At 40.7% G+C, this 17,910-nt stretch overlaps 2 protein-coding genes across 2 annotated transcripts; both read left to right on the forward strand.

Moving 5' to 3' along the window:
• The first annotated feature begins 779 nt into the window (after positions 1–779).
• On the forward strand, positions 780–12,907 carry lgi3 (leucine-rich repeat LGI family, member 3). Its single transcript, XM_086313614.1, has 9 exons — positions 780–1,535; positions 2,321–2,392; positions 3,005–3,076; positions 6,688–6,759; positions 6,901–6,972; positions 7,278–7,447; positions 7,557–7,721; positions 7,817–7,907; positions 10,729–12,907. Exons 1-9 carry the CDS (start codon positions 1,333–1,335, stop codon positions 11,456–11,458), a joined length of 1,647 nt encoding a protein of 548 aa, XP_086169740.1. The 5' UTR covers positions 780–1,332; the 3' UTR covers positions 11,459–12,907.
• Positions 12,908–13,110: 203 nt separating this feature from the next.
• chmp7 (charged multivesicular body protein 7) lies at positions 13,111–17,195 on the forward strand. The gene is made up of 10 exons (XM_086313615.1): positions 13,111–13,702; positions 13,779–13,950; positions 14,269–14,454; positions 14,551–14,684; positions 14,831–14,879; positions 14,995–15,114; positions 15,198–15,296; positions 16,060–16,117; positions 16,216–16,431; positions 16,511–17,195. Exons 1-10 carry the CDS (start codon positions 13,440–13,442, stop codon positions 16,564–16,566), a joined length of 1,353 nt encoding a protein of 450 aa, XP_086169741.1. The 5' UTR covers positions 13,111–13,439; the 3' UTR covers positions 16,567–17,195.
• Positions 17,196–17,910: the final 715 nt, after the last annotated feature.

Raw genomic sequence — 17,910 nt, forward strand, 5'->3', positions numbered from 1 at the left:
TGAGTTTGACAGGGATTGCGTCTAATTTACGCTGGCAATCTGATGTTTATCAGATATTAGATGATTATCTTCATAATCCTGTTGCTACTTCTTTTGATAAACAAAATGAAAATATTCTAGAGAAAAAAATATTTGTTTTTGTAGAAAGGCACAAAGAGAGACTCTTACAGCTCCCATTGTGCATTTTATTGCATTTAGCAGCATGTGTTTTACAACATTTAAGCAATCAAGATTTCAATTTATTATTTAATTGAAAACGCTTTTTTGAACATCTAAAGCTCACCTAAAAAATTAGGTGATGGAACTTACTTTTAGGGTAATTGCTGTGTAGACAGTGGTTTTAGTTGTGTCAACACAAATAAATAGTACACTTTTCTTATATTTGTAATTGCACATTTGTTTATTCTGATCCCCATTACCTGCATTATGTATTTGAATATATAAAAGCAACGTGTATCACCATATAAACAATCTGTAGCAATAACACACAAAAAACAAGGGTTTGTTTTTCAGCCATTGTTGTTACTGATTACACTTTTTCCTGTTTACTTACACATTTGACTGCCGAGATTGAGAAACTCATTTCAGATTATTTCATAACATAATAATACACTTCTGTATATTGGGTAGCATTCATATTCTCCTTCTCACTTTTTTCTTCCTTCTTTTTGAGTCATGTTTATTTTAATACCTTCAAAATAAGAGAAATCTCAGCACTGGCTGCTGTTTAGAAGCAGACAGAATAAAAACACCCTCCCACACATACAACCACTGACACATGAAGTCATGCACGCACATATTGCCTGTGTCTTTGATGCCTCCTTGTCTGCTCTCCTGACTGCAGAAGCTTGACAGGATTCTGCACCTGATGAGACGTCTTCTACAAGACCCTCTCATCTTTATCCCGTCTCTCCCTGCTGCTGCCGCTGTTTTAGAGGTTTTCTGCATGCGTAATAGTAAATAATTCACTGTCAGCGGCACTGCAAACAGGTCCTGGTGGAGAGAAAGCAGCCTCGCTCATCATTCCTGCAGTGTGCATCCTGGCAGCAGCTCCTGACAGGGACACAGAAAAAGACTGCACAGATCCAGGGAGGCTGCAGAGCACCCACGCCCACCGAGGATACACAGGCTTACCCTTATTCGCCCTCCTTTCTACCTTCCTTTCCTCTCTCACCCACATCCCATCTTATCTCTCTCTCTCTCTTTCTCTGTCTTTTGTGCGCTTGTGTTGTAGGCAGGCTGACCACCGCCTCTCAAACACGCCACTTGCTACTGATCTAAAACTTTAAGAAGAAGCTCACTCAGACAGCTCCCCTTTCCTCCCGACCAACGATGCTGGAAATCGGACCAAGATGGGTGAGGCTAGCCTGCTTGTCGGTTCTGTGTCTGTTTCTCTGCCTGCCGGGGCAGTCAGACAGCAGGAGAGCCCCAAAGATACCCCGCTGCCCTGCAACCTGTTCCTGCACCAAAGACAGTGCCTTCTGTGTGGATACCAAGGCTATCCCCAAGAGTTTCCCCCCTGGAATCATCTCTCTGTGAGTTCTCTGTTTATATGTTTCCCTCTCGCTCAGCAGAAGCATCTTTATCTTAACCTGTGTGAAATCTCGGCAGTCTGCAGGCTGGCACCGACGGCTACATCACTGATGTCACCCTGCGTTATGTAATGATGCATGAAAAACCCCTCGCTTGCCTTTTAGTTACTTTAAAGTGAAGAAAGGTGCGTCTCCTGCTGATGTTTTCACAATGCAGCTCGCCTCTGCATTGGCAGTATTATGTAACAGTGACAATAATGTCCCTTTACGGCGAAGGCATGGTAAACTTAGTTGAGGGAGCATGGCAGTAAAAATCCTATCAAGCTCCAGGGAGGAATACTAACAATAGCTCCCCTCTCTCACTGCAGGAGACCTGCTTCTCCTCTGAGAGATTTAATCTTGAAGAGGGCACAGAGAGCTGCTCGGTAAATGGAGCACAAATAATGAGGAGTGAAAGCTTGACTGGGGCAAGGTTATGTTTCACCGAAAAGGTTACAAGGCGCTGATGATGTTAACCCCCATCACTGGTGTTTGACTGTTGGGTCAAGGGAATTGAAGAGCACGGGCTGGTGGTGGTGCCCTCATTTAGTAAGAGAAAAAAGTAAAGTTCTGTTGGCCTATCGAATGATGCAGCCACGACTGCAATTCAAGCTGCAAGCACATGACAGGCAAAGATGACAGGCTTATAAAATGACAAAGAAATATTAAAAATCTGGTGTTTTCAACCCTTAGACACAAACATGGCGTGTGACACATCTGATGACATCTGCTGTTGTTTGTCTACACAGGACAATGGTGAACGCAGCCTTCACTACGATCCCTGAGGGAGCCTTCTCACACCTTCACTTGCTGCAGTTCCTGTGAGTTGCCTGACCACGCTACACCCTTAAAACTGCACAACATTGCAAACTTTTGACTCACAAGCTCTCAAGCAACCAGTGTACAGCTATTACCCCCTTTATAAAACGCACACACGCTGTCACGGCGCTTTGTCACACAGGTACGCTTTCATACAGCACGCGGGCATCTTTTGTTTAGCAGGGACAATGAAAGGACTTGAGCCACTGTACTAGAAATGAATGGTTATTGAAAACAGTGGTGACAGCGCAAGTAATAAGGGTTAAGTGGCTCTGTATCAGTGTCATTGCCAATGACTGACTCCCTTCACTTGTGCTCTTCTAAACAAAAGGGCCTTTATGTCCTCAGATGCAATCATAAGTAAGGCGCTCGTGTGCACATCTGCATTTGTGCGTCTCCTTATAGTCCTAATGTGTTATTGTTCAAAACATTTGCCTTGCATTGAGATTTACACACTGAAATTGTGACAAATCGTTTTAGGATAGCAGGACATTGGCTTTTTTTGGTTGTTTTTTTTTAACACTTTAAATGGCAACCAGCTGCTTTGTGTCTTCTGTTGTTGGACATGTAGAACTCTAACAGTAAGGTGATTTAACTTTTCCTTCTTTGCGCAGACTCTTGAATTCCAACACCTTCACTACTATAGCTGATGATGCTTTTGCTGGTCTGGCTCACCTGCAGTACCTGTGAGTGTCTCACTTTCCTCATTTGCAAATTACTTTTATTTTATTAATTTAGTCTTTAAAGCAATAAAATTCATTGTAGTATCATATTTCAGTTTACTGTCTTATATGCACTGATAACAAAAATGGTATCTTTGGTTTTTGTTTTAAAACAAGAGTTTGTATAGTACAGAGCAAAAATCTCCAGTCACCCCTCATTTCTGTATATTTTGCTTCCAGATTTTCTTGTGATTTCCCAAAGTGGTCTTGATCAATAGTTCTCCAGGCTTTCTGAAAGTCTTTTGAAAGTTTCTTTGTTTTTTTTGGACATTGGCTGCTTTTTCTCTCATTTTCAGTTCAGTCCTTGTACCTGAAATATTTTGTTTTCTTTGTTTAGTGTTTTATTACCAAACTCACTAAACAATTTTGCTGACCTATATGTAGTTACTCACAGATATAATTTTAATATTAATCTTAATAAAGCTATTGATGCTTCTGGACAAGATTTTATTTTCACCCTGGATAGCTTCAATCTTTGTTAGATCTGTTTGAAAATGTGTTCATCTTCCTGCCCACATTAAGGGCTATATGCTCGATTTAGTCTGCCGTTCTGGGGTCACACCTTTTCATTTTAATGCTGTGGAGTTTCCCATCTCAGATCAAAGCTTACCCTCTGTGACAATATTTTGCCTCTAAAAAATCTCAACAGAAACATGACACTTCCCCCTCAAAAGCATTAATCTCACCACACTCACCAGTTTAATTATTTCCTCACCCTTTATTTCTGCTGCTGCTTTGGTAAATGACTATGATTACAGTTTAACCTGTGCATTCAACTCGCTGGATCTATTTAAAACCCGCACTGTCAGAGTCTTCTTCATGATCAACCTCTGAGCTCTGCCAGCCTAAACCTGTGGGATGACTCAAAAGGCTGTCTAAGAAAATTGAATTGCCTGTGCATGTAGATTGGCTCAATACTTACAGATACTGCCTAATCAACAAATTACTCAGCTTGGATGAGACAAATGGAATAACCTTATATTCAATAACCTCAAACAGCTCTTGTTAAAATCACTGGTGACCTCTTTTTTGGATTAGATCCCATGCTTCTCATCATCCTCATCCTCCTTGACATTCAGTCCCAATTTTGATATAATTCTCCATCCTCTGTTAGAATGACTGCCAGCATTGGAATCCAGGACACAGGACTACAATGGTTCACATCCTACTTTTCTAACAGGAAACAGTTTGTTCAAGGCTCTCTATCAGCCTCATTCACACATGGTGTCCCTCAGAGATGCTGGGACTCATAATTTGTAATACTTTCATAATTTATTCATAATTTATTTATAATTTATTATTTCTAATTTTGGAATACAGTTTTATTTCTATGCTGATGAAACACAACTTTATGTTTCCAAAAACCCAACACATACGTTCCCCCTTTTATCCCCACCACCTGCCTATAAGCCATCACCACTTGGATGGCAATCAATCAGGTCAAACTAAATGGCAATAAAAGTGAAGTTATCCTTATTGGCTCAAAGTAATCTCTTTCAAAAATCTACCCTTTTGTTGTCTCTATAGATAGTTGTTGGGTCCACACTTGTGCAAGTGTCAAAAGTCTTGGATTCATCTTGGACAATACTCTCTCGTTTGCTGCCCACCTCAGTGATTATTTACTGTCAGCCTTCTTCCACCTGTGTGACATTTCCAGACTACGCCTTTTTCTTTGGATTATTTTTAATGCCATTCTCGTCGGTCTACTTAAAAAACTCATTCATCAGCTCCAAATGGTACACAACTCTGCAGAACAGATCATCACTAAGTCTAAATTTAATGGATTGCCATTGAACTAAGCGAAAAAAAATATTTTGCTCATTACTTTCAAAGCTCACAGTCAGTTGGTATCCCAAAATCTCTCAGACCTCCTTTTTCTCACAAACCTTTCTATATTCTACTTTCCTGACTGGTCCCTGTGTCAGTCATAACACTGTGTGTTTCCAGTCATAGCAGACAGTTCAGAAAAGAATTAATTTCAAAATATGACACTTCCAATGCAGTGAAAACATACCTGGACAGGTAAAAGATACTGCAACAGTATCGGTCATGGATTGGCCACCACTGAACCTCAACCTTATTGAATCAGCATGGGATCATGGTGACAGAGATCAGAACAAAAGGCAGCAAACATCCAAAGAAGAACTTTGAATGTCTTTCAAGAAGCCTGGAGAACTATTATCATACCAAATATTGATTTTTCATTGTATAAATATATATTGTGTTTTCCTTATATACTCCATTTCCATATTTCTTTTATGTTTGCCCATTTCAATAAATCGCTGCCCCTCCCATTTCTTGGTAAAACATAAAGAAATGAGGAGTTTTGCACAGCACTGTATTTTTTAAATAGAAATAACATATTTTCCAAACTAATAAACTGAATCTTACTGTGCTACTGTTACATTATGTTTAAAAATAATTATTTCATTGGAGCTGTCAGGGATTCATTAAACTATGTCTATAAAGTAAGTCTTCAATATGGAGGACCACAACGGCAAAACTAACAAATAAATAAATAATTTTAAAAACCCAACATAAAATGTAGGAGACATTAGCAGGTTTGTTTCAGTTTGTGTCTATATTTCTTTATATTTGTATTCATTTCCATATTTATTTTCACACTTTGATTAAAGAATTCATTTTTCTCTTTAGATAGCAAAGCAAAAGTGTAAAAATAAAACACAGAAATACGTTTTATTAACAGTTTTGGGGAAATAAAAAGGCAATGTGAAAATAGTACTTAAGTAGCTACGTAAACAAATTACTTTTAGATAATAATTTGATGGATAAAAATCAATGGAAAAAAATATATAGCTAAATAAATACAGAAGCAGTTTCAATGTTATACAATAATTAACTAATTCAATCCCAAATATATTCATTTAGTCAGTAACGGTCCTCCATAGCGGGCATCTTATTTCTCAGTGAAGTGCATAACAGTAATCTGCACAGAATTCCGCAGTATTGCAAAGAATGCCAAAAGTAAACCAGAAAATAAATTTGCCCGCGACAGCAAGTGTTTTGCTTCTGCAGTGTGATCAAGCTGAATATGCCATCTGTGAATCGATGAGCTTTAGAGAGTCGTTAGCTGATGCTCTGGGGTGTGCAGCTTTCCATGATGGCTATGCCTCAGGCTGCTGGCCTGCATCAGTGCCAGTACCATCGCTACCCGCTGTGAATTCTAATAAAGTAATAATATCATATCCAGCCAGAGAGTCTGCATATGATGTACAGCATGTCCTCGGATATCAATAGACAAAGACAGAACAGGATCAAATGATGCTGAACACAGAGCTCTCTGTAAGACTGTGGGTTTTAATCAGATAAAGCTAAGACGGAAATATATTTTTTAACATTTAGTGTTTCAATTCCTTGCAGTTAATACAAGGACCATTCAATAAGAATACATCCAATACAAAAAATACAACACAAAAGAAAAAGTCAGCCCTTGAAAAAAATTGACTAATCCCTGAAAACCCTGCTGCTGCTACAGCCTCCGTCCAATGACGAATGGCTGAATTTCAGAGTTTAACATCACTGTGTGACATATGAATAATTTGTTCCCTCCTCAGGTTCATTGAGAACAACGACATCCAGGCTCTCTCGAAGCATACCTTCAGAGGACTCAAATCTCTGACTCATCTGTGAGTACTTTTCTGGTAACGCTTTCCAATAAAGAACCTGTTACTTAGCAACACGACCGAGCTAATAATCTATGCATTTATGCAACTAACGCAGCCAACTGCTTACTACAAATCACGACACGATGACAACTGTTTTTTCAGCTCTCTCTCAAACAACAACCTGCAGCAGCTGCCCAGAGATCTCTTCAAACATCTAGACATCCTCACAGATCTGTAAGTGCGCCCACACTGAAATCTGCCTCAACATCTCGAGTGCTTTGACCCTACAGTCTGTCACTATGAACAGTGGTTTGCTCAGATTCCCCCAAGGCCTCAGTGGAGCGCCACACTCCAGCCAAATGGTCCACAGAGCTGTCTGACTGGAGCATGAGCTTTGTTTCTATTTCGGTTCTTGTTTGAAACACACACGTGTTTTTAAAAAATGAACTGTTTGATTTGCACTCTTTGCTGAAAGATTTAAGTTTGAGCTTTCAAGACTGAACTTCACATGTTTTCCCTGATCCCCACCTGCTACTTAGAGACCTGCGTGGGAACTCTTTCCGCTGTGACTGTAAAATCAAGTGGCTTGTAGACTGGATGGAGAAGACCAACACTTCTGTTCCCGCCATCTACTGCGCCAGCCCCTTTGAATTCCAAGGACGCAGAATCCGCGACCTTACACCACGAGACTTCAACTGCATCAGTGCAGGTTTAACCTTAATCTTTTATTAGACTACTAAGACTGAACTCCTGACTGACTACTTAGACTTCTCTTATGTCTCTGGCCATGACGCTGCCTCTGGTTTCTCCTCCTACAGATTTTGCAGTGTACGAAACCTTCCCTTTCCACTCTGTGTCAGTTGAGTCCTATGAGTTCAATGGAGATCAGTTTGTGGCCTTTGCTCAGCCTGATTCGGGGTTCTGCACCCTGTATATATGGGATCACGTGGAAATGGTTTTCAGGAGGTTTCACAACATTACCTGTAAGTTGCTGAGGATGAAGGCATATGAGTGTGTACAGCGCTGTGTTAAGGAACGGGTCCTGATGTTTTTTGACTTCCGTGTGTCTCTCTTGAAGCTCGTTCCGCCGTGTACTGCAAACCCGTGGTGATTAACAACACACTTTACATGGTCGTGGCTCAACTTTTCGGTGGATCTCACATATACAAGTAAGATTTGTTAGTTATTTCTCACATACCACTGGTGACCTGTAAAATGTCTCCAGTATATTAAATATGAGCAGCTAAGTACATAGTGCTTTATTTCCCTTTATTTTTGAGAGAGTAACTCCACTCTAATATCTGCTGGGTAAATTTGAAGCTTGAGTAAATACAGGGAAACAGGGAGAATCAGTGGAGCTTTAAATAGTGCAGGAACGCCACAGATCCACACACACAGGTCAATATTGTCCAGAGGTGTGGACTCGAGTCACATGACTTGGACTCGAGTCAGACTCGAGTCATTAATTTTATGACTTTAGACTTGACTTGAAAAAATGTTCTAAGACTTGTGACTTGACTTGGACTTTTACACCAATGACTTGGGACTTGAATTGGACTTGAACCGGTTTACTTGAAAAGACTTGATATTTTACCCCAAATATAAAATTTAACATGCATATTATATAGAGATTGAAAATGTGACGTCATTCACGGGTAGAACCGCAAAGGATTCTGGGAACTCGTGGCAAGCGGTACTAGCGCACGCAGGCTTTCAATTGAAATCAGTCACACAGCGATAAAAAGAAACACAAAAATGTCAAGAAGCTGTTGTATTATTAACTGCAATAGCCGGTCGCATGACAGCCACGGGAAGCCGACGGGTAAAGAGATCGGTTGTTATCGGATTACGTCGTTGAAGAGAAATTGTTCGAGCCATGTTTCCAAAGTAACAAAGACGCGACGGATGGCCTGGATTGCAGCCATTCAAAGATCAAATATAACGTCCCAGAACACTCCAGCTAACAGGCTAGTCTGCTCCAAGCATTTACACGAAGGTCAGTGTTTTTTAGTACTTAATACGTCATTTTCATAACATAATTGGTGATATAGGTTACAAGCAAGTCTGGCGCTGAACAGAAATTGTCGCGCTATGCTCCTTTGTTTATTGTGCATAAATAATGAATTGTCCTGACACAATATTGCGTTTCGCTTCTGTTATTATGGTACATTGACAAAAACATATACTTTTATTCACAGGATAAAACAGGTTTTTTGTATCACTAATTGCCCAGTACGATTACAGCATACAGTATTATTGTCACTGCTACATTTCTGTGATGGGTACCAGAAATTATTTCCACTACTAATTAATTACCGTTGAGCTCAAAGGTCCTATTAATAAACGGTTAACGAATGTGTATTTATGACGACGATTTGTGAGACTGGTAAACTTATGATACGTACGATGGTCTTTCGTTCTACACGGTGCATTTCAAGGTCCTGCACCCATCCGTCGGTAAACTGTACCTGGGCTTGTTGCAGTGACCGGAAGTTACTAAACTTCATGAGTGTATGCACTCACTCCAAGAACCGTATAATTATAAATATGCATATAAATATGCTAAGATGAGATAGCTGACTTCATCTAACTAGCAAATGTTTTCCAGGCTACGTTGGTGATTCAGTTTTTTTTAATATGTATGATATTTTTGTCATGCGATTTTAAAGCCGGTCCTACAACCGCATCCAAGAATAACATGCAGCTTATCTCAGAACTGTCGGTGAAAATTATTCTTGGAGCTAGGTTTAATTGAGCTGCATTTTAAAGAGGTGCAATTTCACAATTTGTGTATATTTTCTAAGTTCACTATTTTGTCATGTGTTGAGAAAAACACAGATTAAAAAATTACATGGTCTAATATTTACATTTAGCATAACTGCAACATTATTTTTTCGTTTTTGTTTTTTTTTTAAAGACTCGAAGGGACTTGAAATTCAAAGTTTCAGACTTGTGACTTGACTCGGACTTTTACACCAGTGACTTGAGACTCGACTCTGACTTGCCTGACATTACTTGAGACTTGACTTGAGACTTGAGGATAAAGACTTGAGACTTACTTGAGACTTGCAAAACAATGACTTGGTCCCACCTCTGATATTGTCTTTAGAACTTTATGCCAGGTTTTTCTGACACTTGGTTAAGAGTGTGAATGGGGTCTGTTTTAGCCCAAACAATGATTCTTTCTTAACCCTAACCAATAGTTTTGTTGCCTAAACTTATCCAAGTACTTTTGGTTCTTAAACTGTGTCTGAAAACTGAAACACAGATCTTTTGAAAAAAAAATCAACACTAAATTTAGGTTTACTGTGGAATTCAAACCCGCATTTGCCATTTATCCACTATTATGTCATTCTAATGTGGGCACGTTTGTCTCTTTATGTACTACCTCTCCTGTCTTGGCAAAGCCTTTCTGGCAGAAAGCCTTCACACAAGTGAAAAAGATTTCTGAGAGGTAGGTACAAGGATGAAGCTTGACCAAGTTCAGAGTGCAAATGGAGTAGCTCAGGCTCCATTCATTAGACTCTGCAGTCCGCAACACTTGCCAAGAGGAGCAAACAGCTGACCCACCTCTCAATAGCCACACTGCACCCTAGCTAAGGCTGCGGTTAGTGGCTTGTGGCAAGAAGCAGTCGTGTTAGCAGTAAGCTGTCAGTTACAGTGAGCGTTCAGCAGTACAAGCTGCAGTTTGTTTGAAAAATAAATACTGCTTGGCAGGTGTATTTTTACCTTTATAATGTAAAACAGACTCGTCAGATCTGTGATCTGCTGCCAGATGAAGCAACCAGTCACACAAGGTTTTATCAAAATATTTTCACCTCATAGCCTAAAATTACTGATGCTTTGCAGCTTTTCTGCAAGGCTAAGCTGACCTGCTGCTCTTACCTTTATCAAAGATGTGATAAAAGAGTCAGTGAACCACTCATCTAACTTTTTGAGCTAATTGTTTAAAGTTTTGGGAATGCACTGACAGCATTTCTGCTAACACAGGTGGGAAGAGGACCCGCAGCGCTTTGTAAAGATCCAAGACATTGACACCAGTCGAGTAAGGAAGCCCAACTTTGTGGAGACCTTCCAGCTGGACGGCGAATGGTACTTTGTGGTAGCAGACAGCTCCAAGGCGGGCTCCACTAGCATTTATCGGTGGTACAGCAACGGTTTCTACTCCCACCAGTCCCTCCATCCCTGGCATCGAGACACCCACGTCGAGTTCCTTGACGTTGGGGGAAAGCCTCATCTCATCCTCTCCAGCGCCTCTCAACCACCGGTGGTTTACCAGTGGAACCGAAGCCAAAAACAGTTTGCTTTCCACTCGCAGATCACAGAGCTGGCCGATGTACAGATGGTTAAGCACTTCTGGGTGAGGAAAGTTCTTTACCTCTGTCTAACACGCTTCATCGGTGACTCCAAGATCCTCCGCTGGGAAGGGCAGCGTTTTGTGGAAATCCAGACTCTCCCCTCCAGGGGCTCAATGGCAGTGTACCCTTTCATCGTGGGCCTTCGCCAGTACCTCATTCTTGGAAGCGATTTCTCCTTCTCCAGGGTATACCTGTGGGATGACCTCACTCAGCGCTTTCAGCCCTTCCAAGAGCTCAACATGAGAGCCCCAAGGGGGTTCAATTTGGTGTCCGTGGACAACAAGGATATCCTGCTTGCCGCCAGCTTCAAAGGCAACACCCTAGCCTACCAGCACCTGGTGGTGGATCTCAGTGCCAAGTAGACACGTTCGAGCAACAAGAGGTGTTCCTGGATATGTGTCAAACGTGCCAAACGAGTAAAAGACTGTTTTTGCCATGGAAATAAAAGTCTGCTGTTTCCTCTGATGTTTTAAGCGAGGCAATTAATTAAAAGAGTATTTAAACTATTTTTATGCACTATCCCTTGATATCTGAAAGAATAACATGTTCTTTGACTTAATAACACAAGTGTCATGTCATTGCTGCATCACTGCTCCAGGTAATGTTGTTTTTGGATTACGTTGTATATCATACTAATGTGACAATGAGATGCATGTGCATCTACTGGATCATTCACTGGTAATTGTACAATTGACAGTAAATCTTCATCAGTTTTCTAACTTCCAACATCTTGGCTAGCTGATCTGAGTAGCTACTTGCATGACATTGTATATCTCTATAAAACAATGCAATAACATAAATCCTTGACTATCTTTATCTTTACAAATGAGATATTCATGGATCTGTTTTGGATCTGCATTTCTAACAAAGTGTCAGAGCAGATCTGAGGACGCATGAGAAACAAACTAAACACAGAAACTACGTAGACCTACTTGAGCATTGGGCAGTTCGGTTTTCTTATGATGTTTATAAGATGAGTTTACACAGACATTCACTGATTTTATTATGCTGCAGATTTCCCTGCTTTTCATGGCGGAGGTCATGTACAAAACTTTGGGATTTGTGGGAGCAATACCATACCGTCTCTCTTTCTTCAACTTTGGGATTTGTGGGAGCAATACCATACCGTCTCTCTTTCTTCTTCTTTTGGCTGCTCCCGTCACAAAAGCAGCTCATCTGCCTCCATTTCATCCCATCCCTAGGATTCCCCTCTGTCACACCAACCCTCTGTTTTTTTCCTCTTTCACTACCTCTGTGAATCTTCTCTGCGGTCTGAACCTTTCCTCCTGGCCGGCAGCTCCATCTTCAACATCTTTGTCCAGTATACCCACTATCTCTACTCTGCACATGTCCCAACCAGCGTCGCCTTTCTAACTCTGTCTCCACGTATTCATTTCTAATTCTGACAGCTTGCGCTCCTGTCTTTCTGTCATTTCTTGTCTCCAAACTAACTGCCTCTCACACCTCCACCCGCTCCACCCTGCCTTCACTCTCTTCTTTACCTCTCTTGTGCATTGTCTGTTGCTTTGGATGGTAGATCCCAGGTATTTAAACTCCTTTCACGTTTCCCAACTATCCGACACTCTCTATGGAACTATAACAAAATCACTGAATTATAAGACAAGGTCAAGATCCTGTCGCAGTCTATGCTTTGAACAGTCACAAACTGTATTAATTCTTGCTGTGTACATCTGCACATGACTGGGATGGCTGTATAATTAAATCCTATAATTAATTAAATATGGGCTCCAAATAGTCTTGTGTCTTGTATTTTATGTGGTTATGCGTTGGGACACACCTTCATTTACACTGTGAAATCTGGTCCATGATGGGTAATGTCCATAGACTCCATTAAGAGACGTTGCGTACCTCTCGTATGCTCATAAGCGGCGCAACCGTAGCATTCATGAGCAAGTTGAAGGGGCGCTTGCTTTGTTGTTCGGGATGTCCCTGTGGGTCACCCCGACGTTTTTACGCAGTGGAACGACTGTTGCCGCCTCTCCGTACGGCTGAGAATTGTGAACTCATGTTACCACACATTGTTGTTGTTGGAATGTGAAACGATAGCTCGCGTTAGCGAGATATTTTATTAATGGTTAAGCAGCTCAGTTTGCTGTGGCAGGTGGCATGTGAATGGTAGGATTAACCCAGCAGGTGACATCTGGACTTACATGTTATTAAACGTTAAGCGGTGATATTCTGGCTCTTTTTAAAGGGCTCCTGGTGGATGTTGCTAGCTAACCAAACGCTGCTTCGGTTTTAAGCTAGCTGCTTCAGCTGTCCGATTGGCAAAAACAGCAAGCTAGCCGATAAACAGGTTTACTGAAGCTTTGTGTGTTACAAATGTCGAACTCCGCTGAAATTATGCTCCCCCTCGAATGGGACGACGATGAGCGGATGAATTTTATGTTCTCCGACTTCAAGGAGAACCGAGACGTCAACACTACGGACTGGGACAGTAAGATGGACTTCTGGACGGCTCTGATCGTGAAGAGCTGCAAGGACCGCCGCACCGTCTGTGTCAATCTGCAGGAACTGAACAAAATCTTCAAGAGAAAAGAAAAGTCACCGCTTGGCTTGGCTACTGTCATCCAGTCCATGGCCACGTAAGTGAATCTCTGCCCCCCCCCTCCTCACTAAGCCTGCCAGTCTGGGTCAGTCTTTTTCTTTTTCGGCGGACAGATGCGGGAAGATCCAGAGGGAGTCGGAGTTTGCTGCTAATGTGGACTGTGGCTGGTTGTCCTGGGGTGTGGGTCTGCTGCTAGTGAAGCCTCTAAAGTGGACCTTCTCGGCTCTTTTGGGTAGCAGCCGGGTGCATTTGGAGGAGTCTTTTGTCATCATTGAACTAGTAAAGGTTTGTTGTTCTCATTAAAGTTCACATATTCATAGCAGCTGACATCCATACATTCAAGCCACTGAGATCTTTACATTTTTAGTTATACTGTCAATAACTTCTCTAAGTTATTACTGTGCGCATTTCTTATCTTGATCTCCCATAATGCACTTTAAGTTTCATATTGCAGTAGATGTCAAGCCCTGATGCTGCATATTAGTGAGCCAAATTAAATACATCTTGCATATTTTGAATTGCAGCTAGGATGAGGGATTTCTCTTTCCATTTCTCCAGTATTTTGCAGCCATTAAAATACAAAATTCTCTTTTTGTTCCCCAGGAGAAAGCAGCAGAATTACTCAGGGTCTATCGCAGCAGTGAATTTTCAAGCTGCTCCATTGTGTCATTTCAAGATCTCTGCACCCTCTCCTCTAACATCTGTGCTGATGAGGGCACCCTATGCATGGCGCTCCTGCAGCTGCAGAGGGACAAGCAAGTCATGGTTTCGTTGCACGAAGGCGAGAAGGTAAGTCTGCCCACCATTAACAATCTGCACATTTAACATTTTCAGCGACATCTTTATGTAAGGAATCTCTCTGTCCTTGTGTGTTTTCTCTTACAGATTGTTAAGTTTTGTCTACCTGGACAGGACCGCGTGTCTGCGGTTAGTGACGTGGACATAGGCATCTATCAGCTGCAGCGCAGTGAGAAACTGCTTGGAGAGCGAGTTGAGAAATTGGGCCTCGAGGCTGACAAGTAACTCACATTTTATAATAAACGATTGATTTGGTTTGTGTGCTACTCGTGTCATCAGATTTCTTTAAATTTTATTTTATTTTTTAGGAACAGTGATTCAGAAAGACAGATTGTTGCTGAAATTGCTTTACGTGATCTAATTGCAGGTGCAAAGAGGAAGCAAGGATTCTGCTGCGGGAAGGGAAGAAATCACAGGTTATTACTAATGTTGACTGTTTAAAAAACCAAAAAAAAAGTCATTTAACCACTTGCAACCAAATATGCGATGGCAGTCACAGCACCTATTTATGTTTGCTGTCAATACAAAAAGGCACTGAGGTGTTTGAGAGGTCGCAAGAGGGTAGAAAAGAGAGCAGACAACTTATTTGCCAAGCTGGAGTCCATCAGGGAAATCCTGGATCGAATAGCCCAGTCACAGAGTGATAAGATGGTAAGGGCAACACTAACAGGAGCTGCCACAGCCTTATTGTACAGCTGTTTATAACCAAGCTGGTTGTTGTCTCATGTCTTTAGGTTATGCAAGCATATCAGGCTGGAGTGGCTGCCCTGAGGCTCTCTCTCAAAGACGTGACTGTGGAGCGCGCTGAGAGCCTTGTGGATCAAATCCAGGAGGTACACAACTTCTTTTTATGTTCAACTTAATTGCATGTTTTATTATTTTTAAGTAGGACTCATTATGATGTGTTCAGAATTTGCAAACTGATGATGACACACAGCTCTCCCCTACATAAGCTGCCTTTTATAGGTTAAAAGTAGTGGTATCAGTGCTGATATTAGATATACTTAGGGATGGGAATTGATAAGAATTTAGCAACTCTGATAACATTATCATTTCTCATTGGCTCCACTTTGACAGTCACCACCATCTCTAAAGCAGCATAACAAAGCACCTAAAAAGGGAACTGCTTCAAAAAAAACTCCAACAAAGCACAATTCCTGCTAAATATGAAAACAACAAGTAAATGTGTTTTCACTGTACAAAAAACATCACTGAGTACAAACAGGCCATGGCGGAGGAGATGATAGCAACTAGGGATGTGCAACTCTGAAAAATTACTGATGTGATCACATGGTGCAAAAACAGAATACAAAATACAACAACCCAGGTAGAAAATACTTTTCAGTGTTATTATATGACAGCATGGTTAAGTTACTTTAATTATTGTTGGACTAAAGTCTTAAGTGGTTATTTTATACTTTTTCTTAAAATGTACATGTGGACTGACCTCATAACTTGAAACTTTAGTCATAATTAATATGAGAATGCATCACTCTAACAATATATGAATGACAAAAACATAAGGAGAAGGCATAATAGATCCACTTTAGTTAACTCCAGCATTTAACGATCTTCATGTATCCTCTCTGTAAACAGTTATGTGACACTCAAGATGAGGTGAACCAGACTATATCCAGCGGTGTGACTGCTGCAGGTAAGTCATTCTGTTTGAGCTGTATCTACAAGATGCTTTATATCTGATTTTAATAGAGCTCTAAGTTAATCATGTCTTTTTGTGTTTTTGTTCTGTAGATGAAGACATGGATGAGCTGGAGGAAGAACTGAAATCTTTGTTGAATGATTCAAAGCCAGATTCCGTCTCCGGTTTACCCACAGTCCCAGCAACCAATCTGCAGCCCTCTGCTGAGTCCATCCTCAGTTCTCTGCCCGACATACCTCAACGCCCCTTGAATATTAGCACCGAGCAGCTGGAGGAAGAATTAAATCAGTTGACTCTTACAGATTCAGGTTTGCACTTTGAGTTTTGTTCTCTATCCAGCTTTGTTGTAAGTCTTTTGAAATAACACACAGTCATTTCTCTGTCCAGGCTTTCAAAAGAAGAAATTGACATCGCCAGCCAAGATATTAGATCCTGCACAGTGACGGAGCAGGCAAGACGTGGCAAGCCTGAAGGTCTTCATCGCATATCAAGACAAAGTGAAGCTCTTAGAAATTAAAGCGAGTTCGTACAAATTAAAATAATACTCAGTAGTGATTTGAGGGATTGTGAAGCCAATACCACGTTGACAACAAAGCACTTTCTGTCATTTGTCGTTGAAAAAAAAAAATTTCCTTATTGTGGGGGCATGCCAAAAAGGACTTTAAAAATATATATATTTCCCCCTCTGTGCACTTTTTAACTTGAGCGCTTTCAAATGCTCTCAAGTCAGGAGTGAACGTTTTAACCCCTTGAAACTGGTTCTTTGGTATGTCACCACTAGGACATAATTTTATGCTGTTTTTGAGAAGAGTAAGAAAACAAACTGTATTTGTTGTTTATTGTGTGTTTATTATTGTGTGTAAATGTCCATCAATAGCAGTCCTGTAAAGTGCATTAAGTGGCCTTTTGGATTGTAAATATGAACCTAAAAGGAAAGAGAATGTTATGCCAAATGATTTATAAAAACTGCATTTAGTCTCAATACAGAGTACCTGTAAAGACTGAGAAAAGCCTACCTTAAGTGAGTTTAACCAAATATGCCATATCAAAAATAAAATTTATTTTAATCACTCATCTGTGGTGCTCGTGCGTCGGTCCCTGTGCTCAGGCTGTGCAAAGGAGACAGTTAGTAGTTGTTTGGAGCCGCCTCTGGAATAAACGGAGAATAAACAAGTGTAATTTGAATTGGGCAGACATAAAGCATTTTTCTATTAGAATTGACCACAAAAGCACTCTGGACTGGGTAGGGAAGCCCGCACAGGAAGGCCCACTAGGAAATTTACTTCTTGCATCAAATATGACCCTAAATATAGTTGTACTGTAAATATTTAGGAAATTACTAGCTTTTCCAAAACTTCTGTCACACAGTATCCACTCATCAGCCACTTTAACAGGACCTCCTTTGAGTACAGTGAACCTGCTGGAGGCAGCCATCAGACTATAGGTACACTGTGGTCCTGGTCAGCAACAATACTAAGGATAGGCTGTGGCACTTAAAGGATGCTCAGCTAGTACTAACAGGCCTAAGTGTGTCAGTAAATATCCTGCACATTTTCACACCACCACAGGCTCAATGGATATATTCATGCTTTCATGTCTTTGTGCCAAATTCTGATTCTATTATCATGTTACAGCAAAACTCGAGACTCGTAAGACTAAGTATACATTTAATCTTAAAGTAACATTTTTGCCCTAAGAACTGGTTCTTACAACCAAATCATTGAAGTAAAATATTATGTTTTACAAATGTTTTTTTGGTCTATGACTTATGTTTTTAAGGTATTGTT

The sequence above is a fragment of the Aulonocara sp. 'chitande type north' Nkhata Bay genome, linkage group LG12, assembly GCF_057382095.1.
Source record: "Aulonocara sp. 'chitande type north' Nkhata Bay isolate Kocher_YH1m ecotype deep benthic linkage group LG12, A_spYH_male_GT1.1, whole genome shotgun sequence".
Taxonomy (NCBI): domain Eukaryota; kingdom Metazoa; phylum Chordata; class Actinopteri; order Cichliformes; family Cichlidae; genus Aulonocara; species Aulonocara sp. 'chitande type north' Nkhata Bay.

Excerpts from the sequence above, each read along its gene's own strand:
- chmp7 (XM_086313615.1), top strand. The coding sequence starts at position 13,440 with ATGTCGAACTCCGCTGAAATTATGCTCCCCCTCGAATGGGACGACGAT. Across the intron at positions 14,455-14,550 it reads CGTTGCACGAAGGCGAGAAG|ATTGTTAAGTTTTGTCTACC; the intron begins GTAAGTCTGCCC and ends TTTCTCTTACAG. Across the intron at positions 15,297-16,059 it reads TTGTGGATCAAATCCAGGAG|TTATGTGACACTCAAGATGA; the intron begins GTACACAACTTC and ends CTCTGTAAACAG.
- lgi3 (XM_086313614.1), top strand. The coding sequence starts at position 1,333 with ATGCTGGAAATCGGACCAAGATGGGTGAGGCTAGCCTGCTTGTCGGTT. Across the intron at positions 2,393-3,004 it reads CTTCACTTGCTGCAGTTCCT|ACTCTTGAATTCCAACACCT; the intron begins GTGAGTTGCCTG and ends TTCTTTGCGCAG. Across the intron at positions 6,760-6,900 it reads CTCAAATCTCTGACTCATCT|CTCTCTCTCAAACAACAACC; the intron begins GTGAGTACTTTT and ends CTGTTTTTTCAG.